Genomic DNA, 16064 nt, shown 5'->3' on the forward strand with positions numbered 1-16064 from the left:
TCCTCTGTTTTTTAAACTTACAAAATAAAAAAGGCCTGATTTCTTAGCCAAGAATTATGTTTTATAACCATATATATATATATATATATATATATATATATTTTTTTTTTTTTTTTTAAGTTATTTTTTTGGTGACTTTAAACAAGTTCAGTAGTTGTTCATCAACCTTTTACTTGGTGATGAAAACAGCAATACCAACATTTATTTTAATATGTTTTCTCTTCCTCAGTTGGATTGCCCCTTGGTGAAGCATATTATTTGAGGCAACTCTATTCCACAGTAGCACACAGTACCTTCATTATGTCTTACAATGTTTAATTTGACCTAAAAATTGTTATATTTTGATCTAATCTAGAAATTAAAGTTTTATTAATCAAAGGCTTCTCAAACCTCTGTTTTGAATATTTTCTTCTCATGCTGCTCATTTATGCTTCCTAAGACAAGGAAGATTTTATTTTCAACTGTCATTTAAATCATATTGAAAACTAATAAAACTGGTACTTTTGTTTGAAAAGAGTTTAAAAAGAAAAGGGAATCTAGACTTAAAAACTAAGCTTTAAACTAAATCACAGAAAACATTCCTCTTGCAGAGATCTTTGCCCCATTTGTGCATTTCAAGAATCATTTTCATGTTTTCTGGAGACATTAGAATCAAGTAATTTTCCATATTATTTTCAAACAATCTTATCTGCTACTTTTAATCTTAATTTGTTTTAAACTATAATTCCTAGCAAAGAACTTTTAGAACTGTGGAGTATGATATGACACATTGTTTTATAGATAAATGTAGAAGTTTTATTCTCCCATAGTTTTAGAATCTTCCTCTAAGATGCTAATTCTTAGTAGTTCAGAATCTAGACATTTTAGCATGTAGTCTCCAGATTACTTTTTCAACACAGCTCTGCTCTTTAAATGTTTATTTCAACTGTGTGATAGTTTTGACTTTAGAATTAGGAGTGCAGGGGTTGAAGTGGTCTTTTTAAATGTTCTACTGAGAAAATAGCTATGTTAAGCTGTTTTCAGTTTATAGACTATAAAAGAACATAATTCTGATATTTTGTATTTAGTCTTACAAATATCCAACTTAATTTAGGTGGTAGTATTAGCAGAGACAGTTCACTATAACTGAATGTTGAGTTATGGGGTTTTTTTCCTTTTGTTTTCACAAAAAATTTTGCCCATTTTGCTCACATCCTAGTTCAGATTATATGTCACAGAGCCAAGATTTGCTTAATTTATTAGCTGTTTCGTTGAAATTCATAGCATAGTGGAAAATGTTTGCAGATAATTCTGTGCAATAGTAGAAACTTCAGTTGATTCCTCGTATTTCTTCAGGGCAGTGATCACAACCAGATTCAACGTATGCACAAAGCAGCGGATACCATGGTAGCGGCCGTCGCTGATTGCTTTTACCATGTTGGATCCATTGTCAGTCTCAAAGACCTACTTCCAGCTAGGTGCCTTGAACTCAAATAGCTTTTCACACAGACTTCAGGATGTGAGCTAAGGTATGGCCTTTTTTCATGAGCTGGGCCTACATATGGGTTGACAGTAACCAGCAACTTTTATAGGAAAGAGACTACTGGCTATAGTTTATGTCAGACAATGACCAGTTGTAGTCATCATTAGGCAGGTGGTGCGTGTTCTACATATATTTGAAGCTCTCTCACCTTTTTGAGATTATCCTTTTTTCCCCCTGTATGTTTTTGTCAAGAAGACTATCCACGTAAAAATTTCTCATTAGAACCTGATGTAAAGGTCTATGATATATCTGCTTTATGATTGAACCATTGTCTTCAGTATGAGGTGTATATGATCATTTCTTGTACTCATTTGGTGTAAAAAATAATATTTTTAAACTGTGGATTTTTGCACTTTTTCATTTTTTATTTTGCTGTCAAAAAATATAAAATTTACTGTTCTGACTATTTGCACTATTTTAATGTTAGGGATTTCTCCTCCTAGTCTTTTAAAAACTGGAATTAGCAAATAGGCATTCATGTATAGGGCTTGAAATTAGAATCAGTAATATTGCAGGGTAACTTGCCCAAAATCGCACTGATGCAGTTGACTCTCCATGCCAGAGGTTCTTGTTTCTTCATGGTGAAAATACCTTAATTCTGGAAAAATGTACTTCACCCCCATATCTTCCTTCTCTGCTTGGCAAGATGTGTTTCTTTAAGTGAAATCTTTATTTGAGAGTCCAGTGATCAACTGATTGATGACAGATTTTAGGAAACCATCTTTTACAGCTATAACCATAAAACTCTTCTGTTTTCTCAAACTGCTTCCTGTTATTTTCCTGTTAGGTTTCAGTAGCCCTATTACTGAAGACGTTTTTAAGCCCTGGTATAAGGTAGAGAATTATTTATTACTGGGGAGAGGGAGTCCTTATAAATTCAAAGGGAGTACTGTCAGGCAGCTTATATCCTTCCCTGACTCTCAGTGTTGCATTAATAGATTGTGAGTAGCCACTGGTAAATGCAGAAGCTGCAAATCTGTTTGACCTTGTCTATCAGAATCATACCTTTATTAAGCAAATTGTTAGACTCACTATTAAACTATAGTCTCAACTTTATTTCATAGCTATAAAAGACACACTGTCTTATTTGATTCTAGCAGTAAAAAATGTCTGATTGTTTCAGTCTTAAAACTTCCACTATATTCTCCTTATATATATGTTCATATACACCTGCTCACACAAAAGTTGGTGACTGAAATGGTATACAGTATAACAGCTACCACGTGGTTCCTGTGTGAGTGGCAAAGGAAAGTTAGCCATGTGTTCTCTGTGACTTCTTATACCTCAGGGAAGATAAAAAGAGAGCATAGGAGAAAAGGCAATAGCCCAGTAGTGCCTCTTCAATTAAATCATCTTACCACATGAGGTAGTGCCTAGTAACCCTATAGTTAAAAATATCTGTAGGGACTCGTTTTTTCACACACCATGGGAACCATTGCAAAATTCATGTATAGTACTGGATCCACCTACCCTTGCTGCCCACTGAGTGGCTCTTCTTAATTTGCCTTTTATTTTGGAGCAGATTTTTGTCTTTGTGATAAACAACAGTTTGTTTGTACATAGATATCATAATAGTATTATTTTGTTAATGACTCTTCTACCTCCTGTTAAGTCTTTTATATAGTTCTCTAAGACTCCATGCCCACTTTGTGAAACACTGTTTTAATATAATAGCCAAGTCCTTTTATTGGTAGGTATGCATCTGGAAAAATAAGTGATGTGTAGTTTAGATCATACTTTAGCATATTTTAAACATGTTTATATGTGATTTCAGTTTTTTTTTAAATTATTTAATGAATTAACAAAGATGTAGCTTTTTAGTATGTAAGCACTCATGTAATGAGGTTTATTATGTGAATAACGTTCTGAGAATTGAAATAGAGAAAAAGAAATAGATTTTTAGTTATTTTCAATGAATCTAACAGTAAATGACTACTGCGTCCATCTGGAAAATTTAAAGAAACATTTTTATGCCTTATACAGTGAAACATTGCTATAACACATCCTATTAGGATGCACGATTTGATGTAAGTTTGGTTACATTTTAGATCCTGAATAGGGAATAACAGAAAAATATCTTTAAAATGATTATGCCCTAAAACTTAATGTTTAAGTTTCAGTGTATAGAGAAGCATAGTGTGTTAAGATACCTAACAATGAACCTAAATTTTACTCTAGAATATTTCTCTTCCCCCCCCCCCTTGGAAATAATATACTGTGAGTGAAATGTAAATAGGATAAAAATTTAAACCTACATACGGTCCTTTGATTTCCATATCTTAAAAGACAGGGAATAGACACTTGTCACTTGTAGATATAAAAGTGATTTCTCTATTTCTAGGTATTTACAGTTACTGTAAGTGTGTTTTTAAAGGTGTGGATCCAAGGACATATCAGGTATCTGGGTCTTTTTATAGTGTGACATTTCTACATTGTTTATCTCTTACTTGTTTTTGATTTGAAGGGAAAACCTACCCAAAACTTTATTTATTATGCTAGCTAGGCATTATCTTACAGCTTCAGAAGCAGCAGTGAATCTAAACTACCCCTGATACATATCATGTATATGTCAAATGAAATGCATAGTGATTTTTAACCACTGTTACTGACTTATGGAGGTATTTATTATTCAATCCTACAATCTTAATTTTCCACCCATTTCCTTCCATATTAAATTTTTTTTTTCCAGATCTAAAAGGGAAAATGTTAAAACAGGAGTAAAACCAGATGCATCTGATCAAGAACCAGAAGGACTTACTCTTTTGGTACCAGACATCCAAAAGACTGCTGAGATTGTTTACGCTGCCACTACCAGTTTGTGGCAAGCAAATCAAGGTACAGTGCTCTGCCTTTTATGCTATTTTTCTTTTGATTGAAAGATGTTCCATTCATTTACTGAAAACTGCCTTTGTCGTCCCTCAATGTTAATGATGTTTAAGCAAGTTCACCATATTAGATAGTAAAAGTACATTTAGACTATGTGTGAGAATTTAGTTAAAACTGGTATTATCATATAATAGCAATAGAAGATATAAATAATTCTACATTATTCTGTTGTTTCACTTCTGCTGTTTTTGCCCGAATGGGTGAAACCTGATTAACAGTTTAAGAATCTAAGTTTTGAAGTTGATCAAGTTTTTAGACCTATTAGTTATGTTTATGAACTAGAAAAAAAAGTCTTTTATTATTAAACTGATACAATAGGAAGTTGATTATAGAGTGGTAATTTTTTGGAATTCAAAATTTGAACTCTAGAAATTAATTGCTTTTTGTTTTAATGTTCTAAAATGTATACCTATGTTGTTTATCTTGAAATATTAAATAACAGAAAAAAAACTAGGTGAATACTCAAAGAAGGTAGCTATGAAGCCCAAACCTTTATCAGTGTTGAAATCACTTGAAGAAAAATATGTGGCTGTTATGAAGAAATTACAGTTTGGTAAGTTGAAATTTTAATTTTTATTTCATTAGATTTCATTTCATATTTTTTAATAGTGCTATTGGAATGTGTTCTGGTAAATTAAAGATTTTAAAACTTCCTTGTACCATGAATTATTCATATTCATTTTCTCTCTGTTTCTCTCTCTCCCTCTACACACACACACACACATACACACACACACACACACACACACACACACACACACACCCCTTTTTGTCATCTTTTCATCTCTTTGAATTCATATATATGTGTATGTGTAGTTATATTTGGAAATCATGATTCAGTAGAAACCTAGGAAATACAAAGCCAAATGTCTAACAAGCAAGCAGAAAGTTGTTTTCTTCCTTTACCTCTCTATTTCTGTATGTCCTGACCTGGGGAATCCAAGACCTGTATGTTACTGTTACCATTTTAGAATTCCATGAGATTTACCTTTGTAAACTGTAGTGGCGGATATTTCACTGGTAGCTTTTCCCATTTCAAAACTTGGCAATTAAGCTCTGATTAAAAGATCGTATCAGCGCTATTAATATGATACTGGCCTATAAATAAACAGTAGAATTCCACATTTTGATGACATTGTTAATTGTAATTGCCTTGGCCCCTTTCCCATCCTTGAGAACCAGCCCAAAACACTTTGACTATATAATAAATAACAGTAAAGTAGGAATCAAAACAATATAGATTTATATACCCGCCGTTGATAGATCGTGACCATTTTGTTTAATAAACGAATTCAGGAAAATGTAATAATCCTCAAGTTCATTCAATACTATGTTAATAACTATAAATGATACCAAAGTAACAAAGTATTGTTTGCTATAGTCTTAAAATTACAAAACACTAAGAACAAATGCTAAACAAATACAGAAATGAAACAGACAAGTTCAAGAGGGATATCATATAAAGGAATAAACAGACTTGTCAGGGAAGGTCACACACCAGTATGATCACTGTAGCCACACTGAACAGCACATTTATCAGGAAAAATACACTCAGAGCTTAGACTTCATTTGTAAAAGCTCTCAAAACTTTGGTAGTGATCGTTTGATTAATATATTTTGTTGTTGCAAATCTTTTTTTGAAACAAAATTCACTATATCATGTAGAATAAAACATTCGAAGTAGACCGGAGATATGTCAAGAGTTGGTGGTAGCATTGTATTACAGTTAAATGTTGGATATATTCCTCCTCACAGTTTGTGTGCACAGGGTTGAAGATAACTATTTGTAGCCTTGGTGCAAAAATCAGATGTTTGGTGGGTTTATCTTTAGCTTCACATTTCTATATACTTTTTCACTTTGTGACATCCTGTTTTCATTTTGTGACAACCTGTTTATATGTCTTCCCTTTTTTTCTAGATTACAAGTTCTTTGAAGGCAGATACAGTTTCCTATTTATCATTTAACCCCAATAGCCTAGTCTAGAATATTGCACTTAGTAAATTCTTGGTAAAATTTACTGCAGTAATGCTAATTATAATGTAGCATTTATGTTTTTCTGTATATTTAGAATTGTATGAACACAAGACCAAAAGTTATCATTACTTCTAATGACAGGATTTGCCCTAGTAGGTGGTTTTGATTTAATGCTATAATTTATTTCAGTATTTTTGTTTTAATCCATTGGTGGGGTGGGGTTAATCAAAATTACAGATAAAGTTCAAATCCACCTCTTTGTTTCTATTGTATATATAGCTTGTAAGTGAAGAATAACCTTAAATCCTTCCAAATCTGCCTAAATAAATAGTTAAGAATTAGCCCATTAATTATATATTGTCAAAGTACTTAGATTATCATAAGTAACCTTTATATTCTACTAACTTAAATTCAGACGTAATGCAAGAGTAAACTTCAGCCTGACATTTCTGTTTATTGACTCCAAATCAGTACAAATATATAAAATTTACTCTGGTTTTAAAAAATGAAATATAATGAGAATACTTTTTGGCATTTTGTATTCTGAATTGTTCTGGCAAAAATATACCACTTCTTTTAAGAAAAATTATCTACTACTTTCTATTGCCATTTAGCTGCTTAATAAAATATAATCTACCAACATGTCCATACTGCAGATTAAAAATCATTTTTTTAAGTAATTGTGGTTTTTGCAATTATTTTTAAGTTTTTAAACCACAATTACCTTTTTTTTTTTAAATTTTATTGGGGGACTGTGTTTTTCCAGGGCCCATCAGCTCCAAGTCGTCCTTCAATCTAGCTGTGGAGGGCACAGCTCACTGGCCCATGTGGGAATCGAACCATCAACTCTGTTGTTCAGAGCTCATGCTCTAACCAACTGAGCCACCTGGCCGCCCCTAAAAATCATTTCTTGTTTTTGCTTCCATTACATATTTCATTCATCTGGTAGTAGGTGTTTCATACACATTTATAGTTTGCTGTTCTTTCACATTGTATTGCATTCCTCTCCATTTTGGATAGAAGAAGGGCTAGTGATTTATTTGTGATTTTTGTTATAACAACTGTTCTCCATTCTGGTTTTTATTTTTTTCAGTGCTTTTTCTTTTTCTTTTTTAGATACATTTGAGATGGTTTCTGAAGATGAAGATGGGAAATTGGGTTTTAAAGTAAATTACCATTACATGTCTCAGGTGAAAAATGCAAACGATGCAAACAGTGCTGCCCGAGCCCGCCGCCTTGCCCAGGAAGCGGTGACACTTTCAACCTCACTGCCTCTGTCGTCGTCTTCTAGTGTGTTCGTGCGCTGTGATGAGGAGCGGCTTGACATCATGAAGGTAGAAAACACTTTGCCTAGCTCCTTGGTTAACCTTAATTATTTGATTATTCATACAAAGCACGAGAAATAGCATGAATTTTAATAAATTCAATAAAAATTATGTTGAGCATTTTGGACATCAGTGAAAGGTCTCCTTTTTTAATGTTAGTTCAGAGTATGTGGGTGAGACTGCTGTTCAAAATAAAGATTTAGAAGAAAATACCAAAATATCTTCCTTGAGCAAAGACTATATGCAGCCCATCCTCGTTTTAGAGCGTGGTATGAAAGGGTTTAATGCTGATCAGTAGTAAGCAAGTTACAGGGTTTCTTCCGTGTCGTCTAAGATACATCTCTCGTGTTTATACTATCAGGCCTCAAAAATCAGTATTTTCTTTTGTTCTAAATTTATATATTTATAGATCCATAAGATCTATGAGTTAAGTAATATTGGTACAATAATAAATAACATGCATATTTATATTTTAACACTGGTGATTTGGTCTTAAATTCCAAGAGACTGTTGCAGCACAAAAATTTTAAAGATTTGACACCCAGGGCAGGGGAGATGGAGCTTTCTTTACTTTATGATTTAATTCATAGGTTAAATAATCTGTTGTCCTTAGATATACAGCGGAAACTATTGACCCATTGATTTGAGGAAGGTTCTTTTGTTTGCCTGCGCTTTTGTTTTGCTCTTTTGGATAATTTTTCTCTAGAAATCTCATAGACCTTGCCTATTTGGCCACACTCTTACTACCTGTTCCTTGTCAAAAACAGTAGAGCCAATTATAGGATGATTGCCTAGGGAAGTATTTTATCACCAAATAAACCACGTAAGTTCAAGCTTGTGATGTTTTCTCTGTTAGGCATTAAGTATACCTAACAGAAAGGATCCCAACATGAAGTCCCAAAGCGTAAGTCAGATTTGTCGCAGATGGAGACTCTAGTGCCACTTGCCTCTGCACACAACTGTTTGGGACCAGAGGCTTTGCTGCTCGTGCTTTGCACAATAAATATCTGTGAACTGGCTCAAACGATATTTGTTAGCTAATTCTGACACTTCACTATTGGGTTCTCTGCGTTTTTTTAGACAAACAAAAATCCTAAGGGAAACACCTACTTTAATTTCAAAAGCTTTTTGTTATGAGTTGTCACATGAGAACTTTAATTCCTGTTATCCTTGTCTCGTCCCAGAGAAAGATATTAAAAAGCAAGTTATGTTTTAAAACATTGACTTATCTGAAGATTTAAAGCAGAAAATTAACATACCTTTGAGATACGATAGCAAATATACCTAGAATCTCAAATTATTAAAAATACTGTAGAGAACCTTATGAAAGAAAGCTCTCAGGAAAAAAAGTACCTTAATATATCTAAAGGTATTTGATGTTAAGGTAAGCTTTCCTGATGCCAATACGGCATCTCATTTTTAATAGCCCATTTTTACTGAAATCATTTTAATACTAGCCTAACGTGTGTGTGTGTGTGTGTGTGTATATATATATATATATATATATATGAATGATGTAAGAAGGCTGTTCTTATTTCATGTTGGATTGTGTTTTCTTAGTAGCTGTGTTTAGGAATAGTAACATTGGCTTTTGTGTGTTTGTATCTATATACTAGGTTCTGATAACTGGTCCAGCTGACACCCCTTATGCAAATGGCTGCTTTGAGTTTGATGTATATTTTCCTCAAGATTATCCCAATTCACCCCCTCTTGTGAATTTAGAGACAACTGGTGGTCATAGTGTGCGTTTCAATCCAAACCTTTATAATGATGGCAAGGTAATGTAATTATAGTCTTTTGTTTCTAATGCCAAAGTATTGCAACCAAAGGTCCTTTGTAACTTGAATCAAAATTTTGTTTTAGTTATCTTATTTCCAGAATACATGGCTTTCTTCATGCTTCTCTTCCCTATATGCAAAGATTAGGCAGAGGAATGAGAGAGAAGGCACCGAAAAGGGCAGAAACACAACAGTGTTAAGAAGCACTTACAGTCTTAAGAAGTTACTGAGGGACAAACTTATTTAACACATTCCTTGGCCAGTTGAGAGCTTTCTTCACTATGGAGATAGCCAGGTGTCTGTCTTTGCCTCTTTTCTTTACTTTCCTTATCTCCAATTCCAGTTATCTTTTTTCAGAAGTGCCTGAAGCTAGAGGAATGGCAATGGCCTGGTACTGTCAACTCTATGTTCCTTTTTTGCATATTTCAGCGTTTTTTACTATCATAACTGTCCAAGTTTTCCATGATGCATATTATTATAAACTTCATATTAAAATATTTTCTTATCAGTGGGAAGATGCATTCCTATCACACCTCCCAAAGTTGCAAACAGGTATAATAAAAATTATTTCATATAACAGTAAACCTTTCAAAATTTTATTTAAAAGAACAGTCATCACTTTTCAAAGTAATTTTGGACAGTTTGATGGAATTTCAACAGTAAATGCCATGCTGAGAGTATTTAATGTTTAAAAATCACTAGAAGGTCAAAAGAAGTTTATAGACTTCACAAGCAGACACCTTTAAGATGCTTGTTGATCTAGTACATTAAAGATGGCCCAAGTTTTCCCTTCCTTGTTTCAAAAGGTGCAGCCTGCTTCATATCTATGCTTGCAAGTTTCATTTTGTCTTTATCATAAGCTCCAGTCACAAAACTGGAATTTGTTTTCTGTGTTTATTGTAGGAGATTTAACCAGACGTAGACCTACTTTCTTGGGAGAGCAAAGAAACAGGTCTTTTATAACTCAGCAGAGAAGAGGAAATAGCAATGTTGACTTTACTCAAGAGAGAGACTGGAACTTGAATAGAGTTCAAGTGTAAAATGTTAAAATTTATTCAAGAAATTACTTTAAGGCTTACTGATACAGGGAGGAGGGTAAGGGCTTGAGAGTTTATATAGTTTTTGTTCTAGTACACACTGGTAACAGCATTTTACCTTGGGTTCCCGCTCTGTAGGTGGGGATAAGAGTACCTACCATTGGTAATCACAGTGATGCTCTAAAAACTCAGGTGGGATGCTATGGCTGAGAGTACTTTAATAATTCACAAAGTGGTTCAGATAAGACTTTCAAAATTATTAATGAAATTAACTGCTAAACGAATCGATGTATTTTGCATGATTGCTTTCACAGAGCTCTAAGAGAATAGCAGGCAGATAGACTTCTCTGTTTTATTAAGAACTGTTTGTTTTCCATATTTGTTGCCCATTATATGAAACTTGGTTTATAAGAACAGATAAAATGTCCCTGGTTCTATTTCCCAGAGTGACCAGTTGACCTGTATTTGGCAGATAGTTTGAGTACGTTCTTGCTGTCTGAGTGTACAAAGATCTAATGTGTTTTAAAGTTTGTTCCAAGGAACCCTGGGAATCCTCAGGACCCTTTCCAGGAATCTGTGAGGTCCTCCCCTTTCCAATTCCACGTTTGTGTGAGGCCACATTTTATTCACATAGTTCAAAACAATGTATTACAATAGACTGAATATAGAGGCAGATACAAAGTCAAGATCTCTTCTATTAAGTTACATCGAGTTTTCAAAATTTATAAAATTTTGAAAGATTTTTAAAAATGAAAAATAGTACCACTTTTTTCTCAATGAAAATTTTTTGTTTGGAAAACAGTTTTTATTTAAAAGTGTTATTTGTAATAATGAATAATAGATACTGAATTGTTTTTCATTATGATGAAATTGTCACATGATTTGGATCACATCTGAAGAAGCCAATTTGTTTTTAACGGACTGACCCTTAGGGTTTTGTATAGGGACATAAAACTGAGATACTTGGAGTAATAGCATTTGTTTTTACTTCTAGTTGTGACAGTTTGATTTAAAAAGCACACCTTTCAATTCTGTTTATGGTTTTCCCCATATTCCTCAGGTTTGTTTAAGCATCTTAAATACGTGGCATGGAAGACCAGAAGAGAAGTGGAATCCTCAGACCTCAAGCTTTTTGCAAGTAAACAAATTTCTCTGTTTCACTTTGAAAATGAAGAACTATCTGTGTTTAAAAAAATTTTCTTTGTGTGTGTGACCAAGAGTAAACATAATAGCCCCCCCATAAAAAGATGGATAAGAAGTACATACTAAATAGCTTATACGTGAGCAGTTAATACAGTGGAGTCTCATCTGGAGTTTAGAATCTTAAGTTAGGGCATAAGAAGAAGTTGCATTTTGTCAAAATTGCCTTTTAAGAAATCCCTAAGTTGCCCTTAATGTACACTATGCTGCAACAAGACGAGACAGATTATCCCATCTTCCAGTCACTATAGAGCTAAATCTCCTGTCAGGGGAACTTGATAGACTACTCGTATTAACCTGTCTATCCACATTTGATGGAGTTCTTCTGATTAATAGTGGGATTCATTTGAGGCTTAGAAGTACTGTCCTGGAATTAATCAAATGTGGGATTTATTGTTCTTATTTTGCAGAGCAACTGACATACACTTTATAAGTCTCAAGTTTTATGAGGTAATTTCCAGAAAACACTTGAGCACGTAAAACACAATATGTTATATAATATTCCATCAAGTATTTTTTTGCTGATGGTTTATCTTAATAGTTCAGAATCCCCCAAAGAAATGGAAAAGTAAGCATATTAATAAAATGAATTAACTTTGTTACTTGTTATTAAGGAAGCAGAAACAAATTATTGTTGCTACATAATTTAAACTCACATTTATAGTTTAGTGTTGATTTTTAAGAAGGACTTCCATAAATTATCCCCAGGTAAGCTTATTTAAGTTGACCTACCCTGGAGGAATTCTTTTCCTACATCTTTATTTTTAATTAAGTGAAAGCAGATATGAAAAATAATTTTTTAGGCTGTCACTCTTATTTTGATTCTCTGAAAAGACCTTGTAGCATCCTACGAATGAGAGAAATCATACTATATGTAATTTTTTTCTTTTTGCTAATGTGGAGACCAAGAAAAAAGAGGTTATGTGATTCATGCAGAGTAACTAAGGAAGTTGCAAGTATAGTCCTCCAAGTAACTACTACCTCGTTTTAGAAGTAATTATGTCAATTCTATTCCAGTAAAAACTTAAAATATATTTTTTATATGTGTGTTACTCGTCAACGTAAACTAAGCTTCTGATGAGTTTAACTACGAAAGGAAACTCGGAGATACCCTATTTCTCATGAAGTACATTAGACTTACCTGAGAATTGGAATCAATTTTTGAATTTTTTGTTGAATATATGTAGTGTTAAAGATAAATTTACAATTTTTTAAGGTTTTTTAGTTTAAAGTTTGATTTGCTTTTAACTTTTATATTGCCTGAGTATTTATGTTATATACCAAAAATTGTGTGAAATAAAGAAACCTATATGCAGGGTTTAAATTTCACAAGTTTGGAAACTTAAATATCCACACGTAGAAATTATCTTTATATATTTCCTTTAAAATTTTTTGTCATATGCATAGTTCACATAATCATGATTAATATAATAAATTATTTGTGTACTGCTCTGTTCACTTAACATTAGAGCATATATCCATTTTTAAGTTAACATTTTTATAATTTCTAATTGCTATACATGGTAATCTTTTGGGTTTTATACCATTATTGAACTATTTCTCCACTTTTGACTAAATATTTCAGTTCTAATTTTTTTTAGTTTTATGAATAATGCTGTTATATTTTATATAGTTTCCTGAATCTAAGTTTCCAGATTTGGGATAAATTTGACTTGGTCACGAGCAAGAGGAGGCGAGAGTGAATAGCCTCGTCTTCCTCCAGATCTTCGGGGAAAATCTGTCAGTCTTTCTTCATTGAGTATGATGTTAGCTTTAGGTTTTTCATAAATTCCCTTTATCATGTTGAGTACATTCCCTTCCACTCCTCATCTGTTACATATTTTTATCACGAGTTAGAAACTTTCTTTAGAAGCAGACTACAGAGCCACAGGAAGAATTAATTTCTTTGAGACCCAAAGATGTTTACACTTTTATTTATCACAGGTGCATAAAAGATCAAAGTACTTTTTGCCATATTGAAAATCTTCCACAAAAATTTCCGAAGTTTATATACAATTTAAAAGATTACAAAAATGTTTTGAACAATAACAAGCATTGTTAGAATTGCTTAGTTTCCTAGTAGAGACTCTTAAAAAGATATTTATTTGTATCACAGTATCACATTTTTCAGTCTTATGCCATAAGTTTCATATCTGGCAGTAACCTAGTAAGTCATGACTATTTGCATAATTTAAAATCAAAAGTCATTATTCATTAGAATTGTCATCAAGAATAATTACATTTTATTTGTAACAACAAATTTTGGCATTGCTTATGTAACTGGTTTTCAATGCTGCTGTAATGTACCTCAAATTCCCATTAATTCTTTGTGAATATTTTGATTCAATTGGATGTTAATAACGATGTCATATGCAAGACGAGTTAAACATACTTAGTGGTTCAGATAATTATTTATAAATGGTTATAAATGATAAACATGTACTACCACTTTTCTTAAAATGGAAAGTTCTGGAAATCAGCCACTGACTACAGCCCTAGTCAATAGCATAATTTTCCCATAGAGAGGCAGGTAGGCGCCTACTCTTTTGAAAGGTTTAAACAAGTTTACTAATTAAGGGTGTTTTTTTTTCCCTCACCCCAAAGATGTTGTTATTTATTATATTTTCTTACTGCAAATCAATATTTTTTATTGTATACTCGGTACTTGTGGTTGTTTGAAATATATGTTGAACCAAGTCAAAGAATTAAATCCTGGACAAGACATAACATGAAGATAAAGGAAAGTGGGAGTTAATAATTCCTAACAGGAGTTAGGTAGGAGCAGGAATATGGCAAAATGGTGGATATTCTAAAGATAAGAATAAGTTGCAAGAATGGATAGTGGTAGGAATGTATAAAATTGAATGAATGTATAAAATTGTAGGAGACAAGATTACCTGTCAGCCAGTTGAGTGGCCTGATAGACCATACAACAGGGTTAAAATTTTTCTTTTAACAAAGATAGTGAAAGGAAGCTATTATATGGTTCTTGATTTAGTCAGTTCTTGAACAAATTACATAGAGAACTTCTTGCAATTTTTTTTTGTTTGTTTTTGTTAAACTTTTATTTATTTTAAGTGTATTTTTCCAGGACCCGTCAGTTCCAAGTCAAGTAGTTGTTTTACTCTAGTTGTGGAGGGCGCAGCTCCCTGTGTCCCATGTGGGGATCGAGCTGGCAACCTTGTTAAGAGCACTGCGCTCTAACCAACTGAGCTAACCAGCCGCCCCACTTCTTGCAGTTTTGTGGATGCTAATATGAAGCTAAACAGGAGAGGAACAGTAAATTCAGCCTATGAGTAAAAGTCTAATTCTTGACTTCGTGAAAATATCAAAGAATTGACCAAGAATCAGTAATCCTCTATTATGGAATGAAAATATATTCTGTTTATTGTTAAGTTAACTTAAATATAACCATATGTATGTAATAGACTACGTAATGTAGTGGATATTTTCTGACTAATTATCATTTTCAACTCATACTCTAACAAAACTCTTTAGCCAGATGTAGCTATGGTAAATATTTTTTGTTTGAATCCAGGTAGCTCTTTTAATTAAGTTTTGTTCATGAAAATGGAACTCATGCTGGCTACTTTTTGCATGCCCCTATTACATAGGTAAAAATACTTTATTTTTAGAGTAGAAGTGATTTTGTTTGCCTTTTATTATCTTTTGGATGCATCATGCTGTCATTTTTACTCAAAGAAAGAACAGCTACTGTGTATTAAACTTACTTATGAGCACTACTACTTTACTCCCCTCCAAAAAGGGAAAGTTTATTTAATTCTTGCAGTCATTCTATAATGGAAGTAGGTGTTTACCCCTTTTTATAGATGACTAAAAAAAAAAGTTCTGAGGGGATAAATTATTCTGCCTACTGTGGTCTATGAGCTCACGTATACACTGTTTCTCAGAGTTAGATAAATCCTATTGTTTTTAATATTGAGCATCAAATCCTTTTTAAAAAGAAATCTTGCCTTCCATGGATTTATTAATTTACTGTTTTTTTCATGGCCAGTGTTTTATTGGCTACAATAAAGTGTGCTGTAAAATCAAATGATCCAACAGGTCAGATAATCCAAGGCTCCAGAAATGACATAAAAATCAGTATTATGAATAGTTGAATTCACTGAAGATACGATAAAGCAGCATTTATATACCTCCAAAAAAATACATGTTTAAAAATTAAATAGAAAATTCCTTTAAAAAGTAAGTATAAGATAATGTCACTCAATGATAAAAGAACCCATGTTATAAATTGTTCTTCGAATCGAATTCCAAGAAATGTTGGTATTTTGTTGTTACCAAATGAAAACTTTATAGTCCAGTGTATTTTTGTTTTTA

At 32.8% G+C, this 16064-nt stretch overlaps 1 protein-coding gene across 17 annotated transcripts in view; it reads left to right on the forward strand.

The window, feature by feature from the left end:
* BIRC6 (baculoviral IAP repeat containing 6) overlaps positions 1-16064 on the forward strand; it is a 203300-nt gene that overhangs the window by 174166 nt on the left and 13070 nt on the right. For 16 of the 17 annotated variants that reach the window (XM_074331867.1, XM_019741686.2, XM_074331868.1 and 13 more), the window contains 5 exons: positions 4212-4357; positions 4851-4961; positions 7500-7717; positions 9325-9486; positions 11584-11661. In XM_074331867.1, coding sequence (XP_074187968.1) covers positions 4212-4357; positions 4851-4961; positions 7500-7717; positions 9325-9486; positions 11584-11661 — 715 coding nt within the window. Of the gene's footprint in view, positions 1-1335; positions 1509-4211; positions 4358-4850; positions 4962-7499; positions 7718-9324; positions 9487-11583; positions 11662-16064 lie in introns of those variants that run through there. The other variant, XR_012496300.1, reaches the window with a different exon arrangement.

The sequence above is a fragment of the Rhinolophus sinicus genome, linkage group LG05 (assembly GCF_036562045.2).
Source record: "Rhinolophus sinicus isolate RSC01 linkage group LG05, ASM3656204v1, whole genome shotgun sequence".
Classification (NCBI taxonomy): Eukaryota; Metazoa; Chordata; class Mammalia; order Chiroptera; family Rhinolophidae; genus Rhinolophus; species Rhinolophus sinicus.